The sequence below is a fragment of the Scyliorhinus canicula genome, chromosome 2 (assembly GCF_902713615.1).
Source record: "Scyliorhinus canicula chromosome 2, sScyCan1.1, whole genome shotgun sequence".
NCBI classification, from domain to species: Eukaryota; Metazoa; Chordata; class Chondrichthyes; order Carcharhiniformes; family Scyliorhinidae; genus Scyliorhinus; species Scyliorhinus canicula.
In genome coordinates this window covers 54,349,859-54,370,179 of record NC_052147.1, presented here as the reverse complement: position 1 = coordinate 54,370,179, position 20,321 = coordinate 54,349,859, and the positions used below count along the sequence as shown (strand labels likewise).

The following is a 20,321-nucleotide window of genomic DNA, read 5'->3' as shown; positions in this document are numbered from 1 at the left end:
GCTGCCATTAGTACAGCAGCCTCGCTGCCCACTGGCCCAGGCAAGTCATGTGCTTCTCTGCCAATTGGTTGTGGCTGGTCATGTGACTCCCCGCCGATTGGCTGAGAGGTTGGTAGCTCCGCCTACAAGGCGGGGTATAAGAGCACGTACTGGCTGGCAGTCGGCCTTTCTCTGTATGACCACTGCCGGGCTCACATCTAGCGTATTAAAGCCTGTTGTTTGGAACTTCACTACGACTCGAGTCCAATTGATGGTGCATCAACCTCAGAGGAGAGCTCTGATGCCATCATAATAGTCCCGTTACAGCTGTCATCCCCACCCTCCACCAGTGCAGATGCACGCACCTCGATGGGAAATGTTAGTGGTCAGGCATCTGGAGCACAATGTGGTGAGCACCACACAGCTGCTGATGGACATCAGATGGAGGCAGGAAACTCCAGGCTTCAGCAGTCGGAGGTCTGCTGGATCCTCAGCCTGATGCTGAGCCTGTGGAAGAGTTCATCCCTGTGGTACCTCACTGGTCACTGCCTGCCATACACAGTTGGAGCGATTTCCATCCCAGTCATGTGGCATAATGATGTCACGGCACCCTAGAGGCACAGTTTCCTGCAGCACTGGGCCTTGGACATGTTGAAGTAGCAAGATTATTGTCTGTACACTCTAGCTGCGGAGTTTGGCAACTTCTATGGTGCTATCTGCCTTGCTGTCCCTGCTAGCCCTGCACCCATTGTGCAGGCACCTCCTCCCACAGGACACCTGCGGACACCTGGCCTTCCATTCTCCCCTCCTTTCTCCCCCTCCCTCCTCTGAGGAGGTGCCTCTTGAAAAGTACACAATCCCCATCTGCTGAAATGCAGATGACACTGCCCCATGCACTGAAGGCAAAAATGTTCCAACAGAGTTGACCAAAGAGTCCAAGGAACACGGCTAACAAAGCAAATAGTTCAAAAGAAAACAAGAGGAAAAGGTCTGAAATTTCAAGCCTAAAGCAACAGAAAACTCTCACCTGAAATCCTAACAATTCTCTCAGTCAATTCTCCAGCCCTCTTTTATCCTGTCCATGGATCAGAAAAGTAAAAATAATTGGATGGCTGCCTGCTCGTGTTGCACGTGTGCTGACCTAAAAATTGCACAGGCAAAATAATATTCCAGTCAATTGTCCTTTTAATTGCCTGAACTGGGTGATTAACTCCTGTATATGCCTGCCAGTCAAAATATGCGAGTGCGCAATGATGTCCGGTCATGCGCCCTACGTCTCCTGGCACAATTTCATGTTCTTCTTGGTCAGCCACCCACCACAAATAACATGTAAAATTCTGGCCCATGTAATTTATTAGTAGAGGAATATTTGTGGTAATGAGGGCTAATTTGGCTCCTACACCAGTACAAAGTTCATGCTCTCATTCTGGAGTACATCATTGTTTTGGAGTGCACATGCTTGTGATATTGCTGAGGTGGCTGAGAACTAAACTAAATACAGAATAACAGGGGTGGAATTCCCCACCCCCCACGCCGGGCCGGAGAATTGCCGGGTGGAGGCGGCATGAATCCCGCCCCAACGTCGCCTGCTAGATTCTCTGGCGCCGGTTTTTCGGCGGGAATGGGAATTGCGCCGCGCCTTTCCACCGGCCCCTCCGGTGATTCTCCGGCCCGCGATGGGCCGAGTGGCCTGCCTGTTTTTGGCAGGCGTAAAATACACCAGGTCTGTATCAGCGGGACCTGGCTCTGCGGGCAGCTTGCAGAGTCCTCAACAGAGGTGGGGAGATCTGGCCCCGGGAGGGGGGGGTCACGTGGCCTGGCCCCGCGATCGGAGCCCACCAATCCGCGGGCGGCCTGTGCCATGGGGGCACTCTTTCCCTCCGCGCCGGCTGGTGTAACGGTCCGCCATGGCCGGCGTGGGGAAGAACCCCCCCTGTGCATGCAGTGGGATGACGCCAGCACACACTGCCGCTCCCGCACATGCATCAGCCAGCAGAGGCCCTTTGGTAACGGTTGGTTGGGCTCCAAGCCCTTTGGCGCCAAGCCCTTCGGCGCTGGCTAGCGACGCGTCGCCGACGCCGGCCTAGCCCCTAAAGGTGCGGAGAATTCCACACCTCCCGGACGGCCCGACGCTGGAGTGGTTCACGCCACGCCTCGCCGCTGGTACGGCCCGCCCTGCCGGGTAGTGGAGAATTCCGCCCCAGGTCTTTATACAAAGGCAACATTCCAAAATATTTAAGGGATTTTATGAAAATGGTAATTTCCTTTTATGTAGCATTTGGCTGTGGCTGTAAAATATGATTAGCGTGGATTGTAGAATCTACAGGATTGTTTTGCAATCTTAGAGCAGTGTTTTTTTTAACTTCTTTTTTCCTGGGACCCATTTTTACTAATCGGCTATCCTTCGGAACTCACGCCTGCCGACCTTTGGTACCCACGCGCCTGAACTTTGTGACCCACCATTTTAGTCTACCTTTAATATGACAGGTGAGCCTGCATGGTCCTCATGATGTCATTTGCTTTGTCATTCAATATTGCATTTCTGCTAAGGACTTCAGCTGACGATTAAAGTTCTCGTTGCATCCATTAAAAAAAAATCAAAAGGTTTGTCCTCGAACATGCCATGCTTAGACTTCAAATACCTTTGAGGGTTTTAAACTTTCATTTGCCAGTACTTCCCTGCTTATAACACATGGGTTTTGTATCGGTACAATGATTTGCATTGGTACAATTAATAAAGCCATTCCTTAAAAAATCATCTTTATACTGTTTTGTTCCTGATTTCAGCTTCTTAATGGGCTGTTCACCAGAGGACCTGGAGCTAACACCAGCACTGCTTTGTCCTGCTGTGGACTCTCCTGATCAGCTCTCCAGCAGATCTAGTTGTGAGATCCTAGCCTGTGTCAGTCTCTGGCCCTCTCTTCCTTATTACAAAATGATCCATTTGAAATTCTTCAGTCTTGTTGCTTGCTTGCTGCTAACAAAATAGAGGAATATCTCTTCAGCCCAGGGCATGTGACGTCAGTGTATAGGGCCCGTGAACTCTCTGCCGTCGCTACAGGAAGGAAGACTTGTCAATTTTTTAAAAAATTTGCTCCTGGATCAGGGCGCAGACATCAGGAGGAGGCGATCTGTCCTGCTGGGTTCCGGCCCTTCGCACTGCTGAGGGGACACGCATCTGCGGGACGTTCAGCATTCAGAAAGCTGGTCACAGCCGGTAATTTTAAAAGCTGGTCCCACGATCACACGATCGGAAATGTCGCGACACATGGACGCAGGTCGCGATCCTGGGTTTGAAAATGACTGTCTTAGAGCACTTTCTGCTCTTTGAAATGGATGGTCCCATCAGTAAAGTGACAATGCCATCTATTAATAAGTTACATAAAAGCATGTCAGAAAGGATTTTATTGTAATGTGCACAATTTAGTGGGCGATGGGATGGATTTTGTCTGAAATTTTACTGACCTAGTCATTAAGATTTGTAAGCTTTTATTATGAATTGTTTATTTTCTTTATCTTCATAGATTTCATAGGATTTACAGTGCAGAAGGAGGCCATTCGGCCTATCGAGTCTGCACCGGCTCTTGGAAAGAGCACCCTATACAAACCCACACCTCCACCCTATTGCCATAACCTAGTAACCCCACCCAACACTAAGGGAAATTTTGGACACTAAGGGCAATTTAACATGGCCAATCCACCTAACCTGCACATCTTTGGACTGTGGGAGAAAACCGGAGCACCCGGAGGAAACCCACGCACACACGGGGAGAACGTGCAGACTTTGCACAGACAGTGACCCAAGCCGGGAATCGAACCTGAGACCCTGGAGCTGTGAAGCAATTGTGCTAACCACTATGCTACCGTGTTGCCCTTTTTAAAACTTTGTTTTGCTTGTTCTTTTCCAACAGCCTGCTTCCTCGATTCCATGGCAACACTGGGCCTGGCTGCATATGGGTATGGCATAAGATATGAATATGGGATTTTCAATCAGAAAATCAAAGATGGCTGGCAGGTATGTTTTTGAATTAATTGATTTCCATCAGTTTTCTTTATCTTCTCATATATATTTTTCCTAACTGCTGATTTTTCACTATTAATTTAGTTGGAAGTACTGACTGTTTTGTAATCATTAGTTTGAAATTGTTATGGTCTCTTACTGTCAGCAGAGTTCCACATTCAAAAAATTATGGTCACACAACCTGGGATTTTTCATTAACATTAATAAGGTGTAGACAGCGAACCAGTGATTTTCCGTACATTAAAGTATATTCATGTGCACTGTATTGCATAATTTAATGATGGCAAACTTCAGGAACTTTAGGTCCCAGTTGTGAAAACTCTTCCATAAAATGTTAATTGTCAGTGAGTTAATATTCTGAATTTGAATGATTGGCTGGACTCTCATTCAGTGGCGTGCAGAGGGGGGGACGACGGTGCGTTGGCCCCGGGCATCCATTGGATGGGGGCATCAATCAGAGGCTATTGCTCTCCCCAATGTCACCCAGATGCCTAAATTTTTCCACCTGAATTTAACAAATTGTTTTGCTAAGGGAGGGGGAGGGGGGGGGGGGGCGTCACAATCAAATCCAGTGACTACCGACATGTACCTTGTGTCAGGGTGAGGTGACTGTGCTCCCAGACTCCCCCGCGGCGGGGAAACCGCTCTATCTGTCGTGCGGGCGGGCATGTCCAAGGGAGGGGGAGCTCCTCACATGCAGGGAAAGGCCCCGCCCCCTGATCTGCGTGCTGAGATGTTGACCAATGAAAAAAGATTGAGGACCGGAGGGACTGTGGTTCTCCAGCCAATCAGAGCTCCTCACATGCAGGGAAAGGCCCCGCCCCCTGATCTGCGTGCTGAGATGTTGACCAATGAAAAAAGATTGAAGACCGGAGGGACTGTGGTTCTCCAGCCAATCAGAGCGCGGGCTTTGTGTGAGTGATAATTGAGCTTTCACACCGACGGAATCTTCCTCCTGTCTCCAACATCTGTGAGTAAAACACTTTCTTTTCTCCCCCTTTCCATTTCTTTTTTCATTCTGACCATCAATTGGTCACTTGCAGCAACTGAAGGGAAAGGAAGTGAATCCAGGGAGGGTTCAGACTCTGGAAAGCTTGGCCCAGGTCTCTCTCTTAAAAATATTGACATCCTTTGCTCCCTCAGTTTGACACATGAAATGAAATGAAAATTGCTTATTGTCAGGCGCTGTTTAGCACAGGGCTACATTGCTGGCTTTGAAAGCAGACCAAGGCAAGCCAGCAGCACGATTCGATTCCTGTAACAGCCTCCCCAAACAGGCGCTGGAATGTGGCGAATGCGGAATATGACAATAAGCGATTTTCATTTCATAAGTAGGCTTCAAATGACCTTACTGTGAAAAGCCCCTAGTATTGACCAGGACACGGGGGTAACTCCCCTGCTCTTCTTCAAAATAGTGGCTGTGGGATCTTCAACATCCACCTAATAGGGACAGACAGAGCCTCAGTTTAACAACTTATTTGAAAGAAGGCTATTCTGACAGTGCAGCACTCCCTCAGTTCTGAGTGTGATTAGGGATTCAGTCATTCACCCCAACTGCTGACACACCAGTGAGTTCACTCTGGGGAGAGGCTGTTCACCTGCTCTGTGTGTGGGAAGAGATTCTCTTAATTAACCAACCTGCTGACACACCAGAGAGTTCACTCCGGGAAGAGGCCATTCACCTGCAGTGTGTGTGGGAGGGGATTCACTCAGCCATCCATCCTGCTGAGACATCAGTGAGTTCATACAGGTGAGAAGCCATTGACCCGCCCTCTGTGTGGTAAGGGATTCAGTCATTCACCCCAACTGCTGAGACACCAGCGAGTTCACACTGGGGAGAGACCATTCACTGCTCTCTGCACACAGCGGTTTAGAACATCATCTACATTGAAATAAAAATCACTTATTGTCACAAGTAGGCTTCACTGAAGTTACTGTGAAAAGCCCCTAGTCGCCACATTCCGGCGCCTGTTCAGGAGGCTGGTACGGGAAGTTATATTCAAAATGTTTTCCTTTCTCATAATATTTCTCAGTATATTAGGCCTTATACTTGAGTCTTTGGGGCATACAATCAAGATTTGCCCCGGGCATCACCAGACCTCTGCACGCCACTGCTCTCATTACCGAGGCAGATAGCTCAGGTTTGGAAATTTTCCAGTTCGGAATAACAAGTGGCTGGTCAGGTGGAAGGGTAGGAAGTTGCAGGCAGTGCAGGCATCCTCCAAGAGTGTGACAGTCCTGATCTGCCACCATGCGGCAAATGACTGCACAAAAAAGTACAGCAAAGTGCAGGAATCCAGTTGTAATTATGAATTCAATAATTAGGGGAGGGATAGACAGCTCTGCTACCACGGACAAGAGATCCGCCTGATGTGTTACCTCCTGGGGCCGGGGTAAGGGAAATAACTAAGAGGGTACAGAGCATTCTGCAAGAAGAAAGGGAGTAGCCAGGTTGGCACTGCCAGGGTGCCATTGGGCGGTGTCAGTGGGCACTGCTAAGGGGCAGAGCCTGAGACAAGGCATGGCTATGAAAGGAGGAGGATGGAGGCCCGGGGGGGGGAGGGGGGGAATGAGGCATGGAAGGTGAACTACTTACCACAGAATACCCTGTTCTTACAGCCGTGGCACTATTTGTGCTGGTCCAGTTGTGTTTCTGCTCAATGGTAACCAACCCCTCCCCACTGCCTGCAGGATATTGAGGATAGATAATTCAGCAATAGTAATATCATTGAATGATATAATGAGATGGCTATATTCTCTCTAGTTGGAGATAATCATTGCCTGACATATGTGTCTTGAATGTAACGTGGACTTATCAACACAAGCTTGAATATTACCCAGTTCTTGCAGCATTTGGGCATGGGCCGTTTCATTATCTGAGAAGTTGTGAATTTAACTGAATACTGCGAACTTCTCCACTTGTCCTTATGATAGAGGGAATATCTTCGATGAAGCCGCTGAAGATATTTGGGCGTAGGACATTGCTCTGAAGAACTTCTGCAGTGGTGAGATTATTGGCCTGCAAAACCCTCAGCCATCTTCTTTGGTACTAGGTATACCTTCAGCCAGTGTCGAATTTCCCCCAATTTCCATTGACATCAGTTTTAATTTGGCTCTTTGATGCAAGGAGTGATCCTGGTGAAACCCAAACTGAGTACCTTTGATATCATTGGTGAATTGGTGCAGCTTGATCGTACTGTCAGCAATCCTTTCCACCACTTTGTTGCTGATGATCGAGAGTGAACTTATGGGGCAGAAATGTGTCCTTCATTTTATGGACGCGACATACCAAAGCAATTTTTTACGGCTAGATGCCAGTTTTGTAGCTATATTATAGCTGTATTGAAACAGCTTGGCTGGAGGCGCGTCTAGTTCTGGAGCACCTCTTCAGCACCAGATTGTTGTCTGATCCATAGTGTTTTCAGAACCCCAAAATGTATCATGGAGTTCAACCAACCTCTCCCTTTAAGGATTGTTGCTTTTGAAGCACACGGTTTGGTCTCCAGGTGTGGCATTACAATTATGGACACAGGGGTTTTTTAACACAAAACAATGTTTATTCCATGAATTCAACTTAACCTTTTTAAATAAACATTGGATCCCTTAACACCACTTACTTCAAAGATAACCCCGAAAATAATACAACACTAAATAATCCCTCAAAATGTTCCTTCAAACCTCCAAAAGACTTAACACCTTTAAACAAAACACATCAGGTTAAAGACATTACTATTATGAGTTTAAATCTCCCAAATGGTTCAGAGATAGTTTTTCATGGCAGAGATCACCGCAGATCCAGCTTACTGCAAACACAGACACACCCAAGCTCTTTTCCTCAAAATTGGCTTTACCTTTCAAACAGCTCACAGCAAACCAGCCAGGCACTTTTCAGCTGCTCTCTCTCAAACTGAAACTAAACACTGCAAAATGGCTGAGCTAAAAACCCAGCTCCACCCACACTCTGACATCACCAGTAATATGAGCTGCTCCATTTCTTAAAGGTACATTGCTTAAACATCCATTTCTTAAAGGTACTCTCACATGACAGTACTAGAAAACAAAATGTACTTGAGAGATCAAAGAGACAGAGCAGAATCTTGCCCTAGGTGGGAAATCTAAATCACACCGATATTGCATGGGGCAATGATTATGTTAAAAGGGTAGAGAAGGGAGTGAATTTCTGAAGTATGTTCTGGAGAGTTTTCTAGATCAACATGCTTCCTGTGGAATGAGGAATTGCTGGATCTTGTTCTGGGGAATATAGTGGGTCAAGTGGATAATGCCAAAGATGGAGAGCATCTCATGAAACAGTGGTCCTAGCCAAGAAAAAAACAGAACTCATAGGATAAAAGACACAATAGCAACATGGATTCATAATTGACTCAGGGACCGATAAAAGTTGTGGTGAATGGCTGTTTTTGAGACTGGTGAGAGATATACGGTGGTGTTCCCCAAGTTTAGTATATGGATCCATGCTGTTCTTGATATACATGAATGACTTGGATTCAGGAAGAGAGGTTTCAATTTCAAAATTTGCTTATGACACAAAACATGGAAATGTAAAAAACACTGAAGAAGAAAGTAATAGTTCAAATGACTAGAGCTTGCTTAGTGGAATAGGTAAATACCTGGCAGATGAAATTCAGAACGCCAAAGTGTGAACTCATAGAATTTTGTCAGAAGACCAAGAATACTAAATGGTATTATTAAAATGCACTCATGGAAACTTATCACCTGGGGCCTTCCTGCCATCTGGCCTCAATCTATGGTCCAACTCCATTCATTGGCAGCTAACCTCTCATATCTCTTCCTTAATAGGTTTGAAGGTGGTCAAGCTGGGACCCCCACCCCACCCCGCCCAGTCCTGTTCCTCTCTCTCTGGAATGGTGCATCCTTTTCACCTGCAATTAAAGAGAAAAATTGTAATGATGATACTGTGCTACAATCAGGCCTTCAAATGTGGGCCATTATGCATTTTGTCAGCACCTTTTTCTCAATGCTATTTGCCAACGAACAGGTGTTACAGGTCACCCCTCAATCCCTTTGTGAACCTTGCCATGCAGAGTTTACATCATGCTACTTTACAAACATGGGCAACACAAAAGATATCTTAGAATTGATCCACATCAGACTCTTTCATATATGTCCATCTCCAGAGTGGTGACACACTCGTCCTTGCAGATCTCAAAAGGTCATGCGCCTTTTCTGGCACAAAAGCCACGTTTTTGACCCAGCAACAGTGTAGGAACAACAAAATATTTACAAATCAGCATGGTGAGTGACTTGGAGGGTGGTATTCCCAGGTATCTGCTGCTCTTGTCCTTCTAGATGATAATGGTCTTATGTTTGGACAGTGCTGCCTAAGGAACTTAATGAATTCCTGCAGTGCATCTTGTAGGTGTTGTACATGGCTGTCCCTTTTGTCAGAAGTGGGGGGAATTGAATGTTTATAGAAGGGGTTGCAATCAAGTGGACTGCTTTGTCTTGGATGGTGTCAAGCTTCTTGAGTGTTGTTGGAGTTGCACTCACTCAGGCAGGTGGGGAGTATTTAATCACACTACTTGTGCCCTGTGGACTGGCTTTGGGGAATGAAGAGGTGAGGTACTCACTGCAGGATTCTTAGCCTCTGACCTGCTCTTGTAGCCACAGTATTTATATGGCTAGTCCAGCTCCGTTTCTGGTCAGTGGTAACCCTCAGGGTGACTATAGTGGGAGATTCAGTGATGGTAATGCCATTGAATGTGATGGGGTGATGGCCATTGCCTGGTACTTGTGTGGCGTGACTGTTACTTGCTACTTGTTAGCCCAAGCCTGGGTATTGTCTAGGTCTTGCTGCGTTTGTACATTGACTGCTTCAGTATTGAGGAATCGGGAATGATACTTAACATTGTGCAGTCAATCACCAGTGAACATCCCCACTTCTGACCTCGTTGGGAGAAGGTGATTGGAAGGGAGGTCATTGATGAAGCAGCTGAAGTTGGTTTGGCATAAGACACTACCCTAAGGAACTCCTGCAGCGATGTCCTGGAGCTGAGATGATTGACCTCCAATCACCATAACCATCTTCTTTTGTGACAGGTTTGGCTCCAATCAGCCAAGTGTTTTCCCCCTAATTCCCATTGGCTCCAATTTTACTAGGGCTCCTTGATGCCGTATTTGGTCAAATGCTGTCTTGATATCAAAGGCGGTCACTCTCACCCCATCTCTGGCATTCAACTCTCTGTCCAGGTTTAAACCAAGGCTGTAATGATGTCAGGAGCTGACTCTGTTGGAACCCAAACTGAGCGTCTGTGAGCAGGTTTTTGCTGCGCAAGTGCCACTTGATAGCAGTGTTGATGACCCCTTCCATCACTTGATAGAGTGTAGACTGGTGGGGCGGTAATTGACCAGGTTGGAATTTTCCTGTTTCTTGTGTACAGGACATATCTGGGCAATTTTCCACATTGCCCAGTAGATGCCAGTGTTGTAGCTGTACTGCAACAGCTTGGCTAGGCCCGCAGAAGTCTTCAGTTTTATGACAGTATCCATGCCTTCAGCCTTTTCTAGATATCACTTGGAGTGAGTTGAATTAGTTGAAGACTGACATCGGTGATGCTGGGACCTGCAGAGGAGGCCAAAATAGATCATCCATCCGGCACTTCTAGCTGAAGATTGTTGTGAATGCTTCAGCCTTATGTCTTGCACTGCTGTGCTGGGCTTCTCCATCATTGATGATGGGGATATTTCTGGAGCCTCCTCCTCCAATAAGTTGCTTAATTGTCCACCCCATTCGTGGCTGGTTGTGGCAGGACTGCAGAACCCGTTTGTCGCTAAGCTCTGTCTATTACTTGCTCCTTATGCAGTTTGGCACGCAAGTAGTTGTTTTGTAGCTTCACCAGGTTGACATCTAATTTTTAGGTATGCCTGATGTTGCTCCAGGCATGCTCTCCAGCACTCTTCGTTGAACCAGGATTGATCCTCTGCCTTGGTGATAACGGTAGAGTGGGGAATATGCCGGGCCTTGAGGTTACAAATTGTGATTGAATACAATTCTGCTGCTGCTATTGGTCCACAGCACTCATGGAAACCCAGTTTTGAGCTGCTGGATTTGTTCAAAGTAACACTGTGGTTGTGCCACACAACACAATGGAGGGTATCCGCAATGTGAAGACTTCATCGCCACAAGGCCTGTGTGGTGGTTACTCCTACCGATACTGTCATGGCCAACTGCATTTGCGGCAGGCAGGTTGGTGAGGATGAGGTCACGTATTTTTTTCCCTCTTGCTGCTTCCCTCACCCCCTGCCACAGTCCCAATCTAGTGACCTATGTCTGTATGACCAAGAAAGCACAACAGCGCCTATACTTCCTCAGGAAACTAAGGAAATTTGGCGTGACCACATTGGCTCTTACAGTTGCACCTTAGAAAGCATCCCATCTGGCTGCATTACAGCTTGGTATAGCAACTGCTCGGCCCAAGACCGTAAGAAACTACAGAGAGTTGTGAACATCATCCATTGACTCTGTCTACACCTTCCACTGCCTTGGGAAAGCGGGCAGGATAATTAAAGATCCCTCCTAATCAGGTTATTCTCTCTTCCAACCTCTTCCATCGGGCAGGAGATACAAAATCCTGAGAATACGCACTAACAGATTCAAAAACAGCTTCTTCCCCGCTGTTACCAGACTCCTGAATGACCCTCTTATGGATTGAACTGATCTCTCCATGCTTCTTCTCTACTGAGTAGCACTACATGCTGTATGCTTCACCCAATATCTATGTATTTACATTGTGTATTTATCACGTGCTATATTTTTTCTGTATGAAATGTTCTGTCTGGACTGTCCGTGGAACCATACTTTTCACTACCTTGGTACACGTGACAATAAATCTAAACCCAAATTGTCTGCATTTTGCCTCAAAACCTGTAAGCAGCTTTCTGTGCACTGTATAATTAATTATTTACAAATGAATAAATGTGAGATTTATTCTGCATGATTAAAGGTGGAGGAAGCTGATGACTGGTTACGACATGGCAACCCTTGGGAAAAGGCTCGTCCAGAGTATGTACTACCTGTTTACTTCTACGGCCGTGTACTGCACACCAAAGATGGTGTCAAATGGATTGATGCAGAGGTACGTTTTTTTACGTTCACATTTATCAAATCAAACTTAGTCACTTATATTTGAATTCAGTGTTCATAATCAGAAGAGCTCACTTCCAACAATTTGTACGATGAACTGCTGTTAAATATTCTGTTTTCTTTTCTAACTGTGACAACCCTCATGCGGACCATGAGGGATTACTCATTGATCTCCCCATGGGGCTCATGGAGTATGAGTTCCTGTGGTAATAGGCAGAGGTCTGTCCAGCTGGGACTCAATACAGCGGCACAGGGTTAGCACTGCTGCCTCACAGCTCCAAGGTCCCGGGTTCAATTCCGGCTCGGGTGACTGAGTGGAGTTCGCACTTTCTCCCCTATTATCCGGTGGCACCAATGGGCTAGGGGTCCGACGGCACGGTTCACTTGTGGTCTCACAAATCGTAAACCTGGTGTCGTGGCTGCTGAGGGAGAGAGCAGGAGGTAAGAGACGGAGTGGAGTGACGGTGGACACCGTGTCACGTCTTTTCGTCCGACGTCACTTCGTCCAACGACACTTCGTCCACGTCTTTTGGTCCAACGTCTTTTTGTCCGCACGTCTTTTTGTCCAATTATCCAATTACAAATAAACTCAGTATAAAACCATTTAATTGATAAAATGCAAGTCCAATACAGCAAGTAAATTTAAAAGTTTACTATGAGAATTTAATTGCTAAAAAGCAAGTAATTGATAAAATGCAAGTAAAATACAGCGAAAGTTGAAAAATGCAGTTAAAAATCTAAAAATGCAGTTAAAAAATCTAAAAGTTTACTAATTACTTAAAATTCCCGAAAGATATCACATCACTTAGAGAATACAGTTGGAAAGTGTATTTAAAAATTCTTAAAGTTACTTAAAATTGATGTAAATTGTATGCAACATTCCTCAAGAAATCAATTTTTGTTGTAGAATCATATTCAATGACCAATCTTTTGAGGCGTTCAGTTATTTTCTTATATCGCGTACATGAAGTCGACTGATCTCCCCGAAGAATTTGAGCCTTTGTGCCTATTATGAACCCTTCCTCTTCCTTCAGAGTTTTGATTAACCTCCAGATATTCAAATGAGCTCCACCCGCCGAACGCTTTATCGCAGAATGAAACCCCTCGGCAGCATTATTTGTTCTCGGTAGATCTTGTAGACCACGCTGATTAACATTCCATACAGCTGTCGGGAATGTAGGTGTTTCTCTCCTTCGTCTGGCACCACGTCCTCTCACAATGCCTATGTAAGTCAAGTCGAAGTAAACGATGAATTCAGCAGGTATTTCTTCATCGTCTATCAAATCTTCATAAGCCTCTTCGACATCTTCAACGGGGAGGAAAGCTAATGCTGAAAAACATCGAATTTTAAGACAGAATTCAGAGTCTGTATTGTATTTTTCTTTGAGGCCTAAATCGGTAATTTTTCGAAACACAGATTGGCTCAAATGAAACAAACATGCCACGACAGATGAATTAAGGAATGGTGAATTAATTGCCTTGTGAACTGCAACTTCGAAATCTACCATGATATCAACATGAATGCAGAACAGTTGAAACCACTGTTGTGGCACAATCTTGAATGTTCCATCACATGCCCAATGACGATATGATGCTAAATCCTGAAGAGCACTTTCTGATGCGAATACTAGTAAGCGCTGTTGATCCTCGGCGCCCGAATCGTATCTCAGAAACTGTTCGCCATTGTCAAGTTTACAATATTTGTCAGGTATTTCAAAACCGTGTCTAGCCGCTGGATTAGCTGGAAATCCAGAATTTTTTTGTCGGCACCTTTGAATAGTCCTTGAGACGACGGGCAACCTAGGTAGTTGAGAGCAGGTATTTTCTGATAGCTGCGTAAACTTGGCCGCTAGTATGCTACGCGAACTTGCTGCTATGTTTTCCACTGCTTCATGCTTTATTTCTGCAACTGCTTTTCTAGCATTTAACGAATCAACATCAGCTGGATGAAGGTGCTCATTAGAAAAATAAATAATTTTCGGCTCATTGTTTTCCGTTACCGTGTGAATCCGCACTGAACACAGCCTTCTTTTCTCACATCTCCAGTATTCTTTTCCTAGGTTTGGACTGCTTGAATGAAAATCGTAGATGTAGTTACTTTCATCAGCTACCTTCCTTTTGCTCTTCGTTGACACAATGAACTTTGCCATTTCGGGATGGGCGAATTAAGAAAGAGAACGATAATATCTATCCTTTAACGAGGCTCGTTAAAGGAAAGAGAACGATAATAACTATCCTTTAACGAGGCTCGTTAAAGGAAAGAGACCGGTATTACATATTATACCTTGCTATGTGCATTAGAGAAGATTTCTATTTACAAAAAGTCAAGTTGCAAAAAGTCTTTGACAAAAAAAATCATCCGACAAAAAAGCGTAACAAGTCACAAAAAGTCTTTGACGAAAAAAATCATCGGACAAAAAGACGTAGGACCAAAAGACGTGCGGACAAAAAGACGTTGGACCAAAAGACGTGGACGAAGTGTCATTGGACGAAATGACGTCGGACGAAAAGACATAGCACCGGTGGACACCGCCTGTGCTGTCTGGGGTGTGGGGAGTCCTCAGCCAGGGCCGGGGAAGGGGGGGTGGAAACAGGCCGGGGTGCCCCCCTACAGGACTGGGGCGGTGCCAGGCACCAACCAACATTACCCTAGCCATCTTGCTGCGCACACACTGACCACCCATCCCGGCCCCTGGTGCCTGCATGGGTTTCCTCCGGGTGCTCCGGTTTCTTCCCACAGTCCAAAGATGTGCAGATTACGTGAATTGGCTCTGCTAAATAGCCCCTTAGGTCGAGTTACTGGGTTACGTGGATGGGGTGGAAGCGTGGGCTTAAGTAGGATGCCCTTTCCAAGGGCCGGTGCAAACTCAATGGGCCAAATGGCCTCCTGCACTGTAAATTCTATAATTCTATTATTATTGAGCATTTTAAATATTGTTCCAGACCAGGCCTAAGAGCTCCTGTGCGAACCTGGCTGGGACACGATGTTGTATGCCACGAATGCAGCTTTACTTTTGAGTTAAAAGATATTTGGTTTAACCTTTATCCTCATGTCCCCTAAATTACTACACTGGCGATGAGGAGCAAGAGCGGGATTCTGGACAACCCTACTTTTTAAAAATTGCCTCCAGTAAGAGGTGTACGAAGGGAACCTGAAAATGCAGGTTTTTGGAAAGCTCAAGCCCTATGATCTTGGCGTGGAGGATTGGCCCTAGTACTCCGAAAGAATGTGCTGTTTATTTTGTGAGAATGACTTAGAAGGTGATGACCAACAAAAGGTCGTCTTTTTGACTGCCCGTGGAGCCCAGGCATTTGGCATAATTTTTTAAAAATACATTTAGAGAACCCAATTCATTTTTTTTCCCCAATTAAGGGGCAATTTACCGTGGCCAATCCACCTACCCTGCCCATCTTTTGGGTTGTGGGGGCGAAACCCACGCAAACATGGGGAAAATGTGCAAACTTACACAGACAGTGACCCAGAACCGGGATCAAACCTGGGACCTCGGCGCCGTGAGGCAGCAGGGCTAACCCACTGCGCCACCGTGCTGCCCTTGCGTTTGGCACCATTAAGAGCCTGATTACCCGGCCATCCCATACTCAAAAACTTTACTGAGCTGGTAGCCTTGGTGACAAACCACTGCGGCCCAAGACCACTGGTTATTCTCCAGCGCTACAGTTTAATACATCCTGCAGAATCCCTGGAGAACCTGTACAGAGTTTCTGACCAGGTTCAGGAAACTTGCTGAGCACTGTGAGTTTGGCCTATTGCTGCTGGTGATAATATAATATAATCTTTATCAGTGTCACAAGTAGGCTTACAATGAAGTTACTGTGAGACGCCCCTAGTCGCCACACTCCGGCGCCTGCTCGGGTACACTGAGGGAGAATTCAGAATGTCTAATTCACCTAACAGCACGTCTTTGGGGAATGTGGGAGGAAACCATAGCACCTGGAGGAGATCCACGCAGACACAGGGAGAACGTGCAGACTCTGCACAGGCAGTGGCCCAAGTGGCAATTGAACCCAGGACCCTGGCGCTGTGAAGCAACAGTGCTTGCCACTGTGCTAAAGCTGCAATGGGACCGGCTGGAATACAGGATAAACAATTAAGTGAGATAGAGAAAACTGCCTGCAGAACCCGCCATTGATCTTAACAAAACCATAAAACTGGCCCTGTGCTGGAAAATGCTGAAAAAGGAGCCTAGGAACTCCAAGGTCCAATGGACTGCAGCGTGCTCAGTGTCAGATGCTCCCCATATCAGAAAACTGGGGTCTGTAGATAGCACCTTCCGCCCCACACTCTACCTGTTCACGACTGAACCACGGTACATAAGGAAATGGGCCGACGGTCGCGAAACTCCAGGACTGCTGGAGAAGCTTCCCCAGAAGACTCCAGGGGGCAGTCACAAGGGTGCTGTACCTACGTCAAAGGATACTCCCAAGGCAAGGCTGCCAAAATCGTCAGTACGCATGCTGCCCAGACTGGAAACTGAAGCCACCTCAGACCTGAGCCCTGCAATTCAACCACCCTGAACAGGACAAACTAATGGAGTTGAACTGCATCACCACCCCCAAACTTGCCCCTATCAAATTTAATTTCAAGTCAATGGTTACCCGTTGGAAATGGAAGTGGACATTGCAGCCACTGTCTCCATTGTGGGGGAACAGATCTTCAGGCACCTCGAAGCCAGCATCAAGTCCATATGCCTCTGGGACTCCAGTGCCAGGTTGGCCACATACACGGGGGAGCCTTTACGAATCGTAGGAACCATGTGACCCCAGTTGCCCATGGGCAACAGATTGTCCAACTTCCCCATATAGTCGTTCAAGGACCAGGACGTAGTCTTCTAGGCAGAGACTGGATGCAGAAAAAAAAAAACCATAATTGGACTGGCAGCAGACCTTCAGGATGCAAACTGGAGGCCTATATGGGGTCATCGGGTAATATCCCGAGATGTTTCAGGAGGGCTGTGGCAAGATTAAAGGAGCAAGGGCAAAGATCTACTTGGACCTGGAGGCCCTGCCTAAATATTTCATGGCATGACCAGTCCTGTATGCCTAGCTCACCAAGGTAGAGGTCGAACTTTGGCATCTGGAGTACCTTGGCATAATACGCCCATTACAGTTTGCAGAATGGGCTGTGGTTCTGGTACGAAAACCTGTCAAATGATCCCCCTTTTGCAGAGACTATGGGAGAAATTCTCTGCTTGCTGACACCGAAACGCGATTGAGCGAAGTATAGCCTCAATGCCGAAATCACAGTAGGCGCCAGTTTGATGCCAAATCAGGATGCTCTGGCACCACGAAAATGGCATAAATGCATTGCTTGCCACGCAGGCTAAAGTACAGTAGGCATATCATTAGTGGGCCTGACACCCTCTTCTCCGCTGCCTCCGATGGGCCGAGTTCCTGATGGCATGGTTCCAAAAATCGTGAACCTGGCATTGTGGCTGCTGAGCAAGAGAGAGGACGTAGGAGACAGAGTGGAGTGACTGCGGGCTGCTGGCCCGGACACCGCCCGTGCTGGCTGGGGGTAGGGGATAACAGGCTGAGCGGCCAAGGCGCCCTCCCCCGATGACTGGGGTGGTGCCCAGGCACCAACCACCATAGTTACTGACCACCCAACCCGGCCCCTGGTTCTACACAGTGACACTGGCCGTATGGTGCAGGTGGACGAGTGAATCCCATGCACCCCAAACTCCCGGGCCCCAAACACCCCGCCTAACTGACCGCCACTCACTGGGGGAACCACAAAGGACCACATCGACGGCAGCCCCCAGTGAGGGCAGTGCCCTGGCAGCAGGGATGGGCAACCAGGACTGGGAGCACCAATGGTGCTGGACACCAGCTCCCTCCACCGGACCAGACCATTCCCATACCCATCAGACAAACCATCGAAGTAAGCTGTAACGGTGGTAACGGGTGTTTAATATGAACAAATACATAACGTCTGTGCCCGAGCTCCTATAACTAAACTGTGCCCGGCACTCGTGCCAACCAAACTGGTGTGTACCTTTCTGGCCTTACGGGCCCTAACACTACGCCTAGGTAGTTCCCCAGACGGTACAGCAGGAGAGGACGCGACCTGCTGTGACTCCTGTTGCGCCTCCTGGGGCAACCCAGCCTCAATGAGTCTGGACGGTACTTTGGTGTCCCGGGTGGTGTGGTGCCGCCCTGTTCTCCTGTTCTGTCTGCTGCCATCAGATGCATCAGGAACAGGAGGGAGGTGTGGTGTTCCAGCACTTCCCCTGCGGGAGCCGCCGGCACGGACCCCATCACCTCCTCCTCCCTTGGGGTGTCTGATAGCCCCTAGGCTACTCCATGGGACGGAGGTGCGAGCGGAGCCATCCCCCGAGACCCTCACCGACACCTGCCGCTGCCAGTCCTGGAGTCACACTTTGGACTCAACCAGGGTCTGCATGCTCGCGGCCATGAGCACAGGGGTTGACCATCTCAGTCTGGGACTGAGTCTGGGACTGCACCACATCACACTGTGACTGTGGCACCACCCTATGGATCTGTGCCACATCAGCCAGTGACTGGGCCACCTCCCTCTGGGACTGGGCCACTCGTCTGCGCAATGCCGGCCAGCGCCTGGGCAATGCCGCCAACGTTCCCAGCCATAGCCTGCTGTGACTGGGCCATGCTGAGGAGCATGCAATGTCCTGGTGGCTCTGGCACATGGCTGCCTGTGAGACGGCAGCCCTGTCCTGGGCCTTGGCCACCACCCGCACACAATGCCCAGGCCTTGGACATGCTGAGCCATAGTCAAAACCATTGCCCCCAATGCCTCCACCGCGGACTCCACCCATGCGGTGTCGGCCTGGGTGGCTCGCATGGCCGGCACCACACCCTGCTCCTGCACGCGGATGGACTTCTCTACCTGCACCTGCAGGTGCTGGATGCTCCCCGTCATCCCCTCTTCTAGTCCCTGGCTGACTACATCTGCATTGTTGCTGGGACTGGATTTGTTCCAGAAGCCCGGGACTCGTCTGGTACCAGGGGCCGGTCTGCCCTCCGGCCGTTGGCCCCTCGGCTGCTCCTACCTCCACCTGCTGTGCTGAGTAAGCTGTGTGGTGCGCACCAGATAGTATCCCAGAAGCCTATTCACTAATGTGCCCAACCGATGTGATAGTCTCTGGGATGGTGGCGGGTGCAGGAGACAGCTGTGACAGAAAGTCAGTGTCATCCTCCAACCCGAGCTCTGGGTTGTCCTGCGTCTCGGGTGGAGGGCTGGTGTTCGGGCTGCTCTCTCCGTTGGTGCTCGGCTGTCTGGGGGGCACCGGCGCTGGCACTGGCTGGGGGCGGTGACTCTGGATGGAACGGCCCCATCTCCGGCAGGTCCTGCAAGACACAAGACAGCATATATGATTAGACTGCCGGCCGGGGCAAGGTGGGTGACATGGGCAACCGCCACTCACCGAGGTCTCACTTGCTCATCCGTGGCCCTCTGTTCAGGCATGGTGAGGGACCGCAGTTCCGCTGGTCCCCCTCCGGTTTTCTCACGCTCCCAGCGTTTGTGCGCGGCCTTCTCTTGGGCGGTGGGGAAACATATACAGAACATCTAGACGGTCTGACGCATGCAGCCGGAGGGTTCGGGGAATGGTGGCTACGATGGCCAGGGCACCGGCCATGGAGGATGGCATGGGTGCTGGCATGTGGGGCAGAGTGGGGGTTTGGCCAACCCCCAGGGGAGATGGGGTCGAGTTATGGGTGTGTGGGCGTGCAGGGTTAGTGCAGGGCACAGAGCAGCCGCCTCACCCTGGCCTCCCTGAGAAGGTTGTGCAGTTTCTTGCGGCACTGCATGCTAGTCTGGGTGATGTTGCCCACGGCGCTGACCACCTCTGCCACCTGCGCCCAGGCACGGCGAACGGCGGCGCCTGGCGGCCTTCCTCCGGGCCAGGGTGTAGGGTCATCCTTCTCTCCTCCACGGCATCCAGGAGGGTATCCAGCTCGGCATCCCTGAACCATGGTGCTGGGCAAAGGATCGTTTAAGTGCGGCGTGGCTTGTGAGCTTCATGAGTGCCAATCACGGACCCGACGAATCCAGCACCGTTTTTTATGGAATTGATTGCATTTCATGTTGCTACGGTGCTAGCCCATTTAACATAACTGAATCTGCCACGAAACGCCACACATCCTCCGCTTGCGCCAACACATATCTTCAGAAACGGAGAATCCAGCCCTATAAATTTG

General features: G+C 48.4%; 1 protein-coding gene across 6 annotated transcripts in view; it reads left to right on the top strand.

Annotated features, from left to right (window-relative positions):
* The window catches only part of pygl (phosphorylase, glycogen, liver), a 219,914-nt gene that overhangs the window by 25,700 nt on the left and 173,893 nt on the right, over window positions 1-20,321 (top strand). For all 6 annotated transcript variants that reach the window (XR_005458132.1, XM_038778436.1, XM_038778465.1 and 3 more), the window contains exons 4-5: window positions 3,891-3,994; window positions 11,983-12,114. Coding sequence is in view for 5 of the 6 variants with exons in the window: in XM_038778436.1 (XP_038634364.1) it covers window positions 3,891-3,994; window positions 11,983-12,114 (236 nt within the window). In the remaining variant the exon portion in view is untranslated. The remainder of the gene's footprint in view (window positions 1-3,890; window positions 3,995-11,982; window positions 12,115-20,321) is intronic.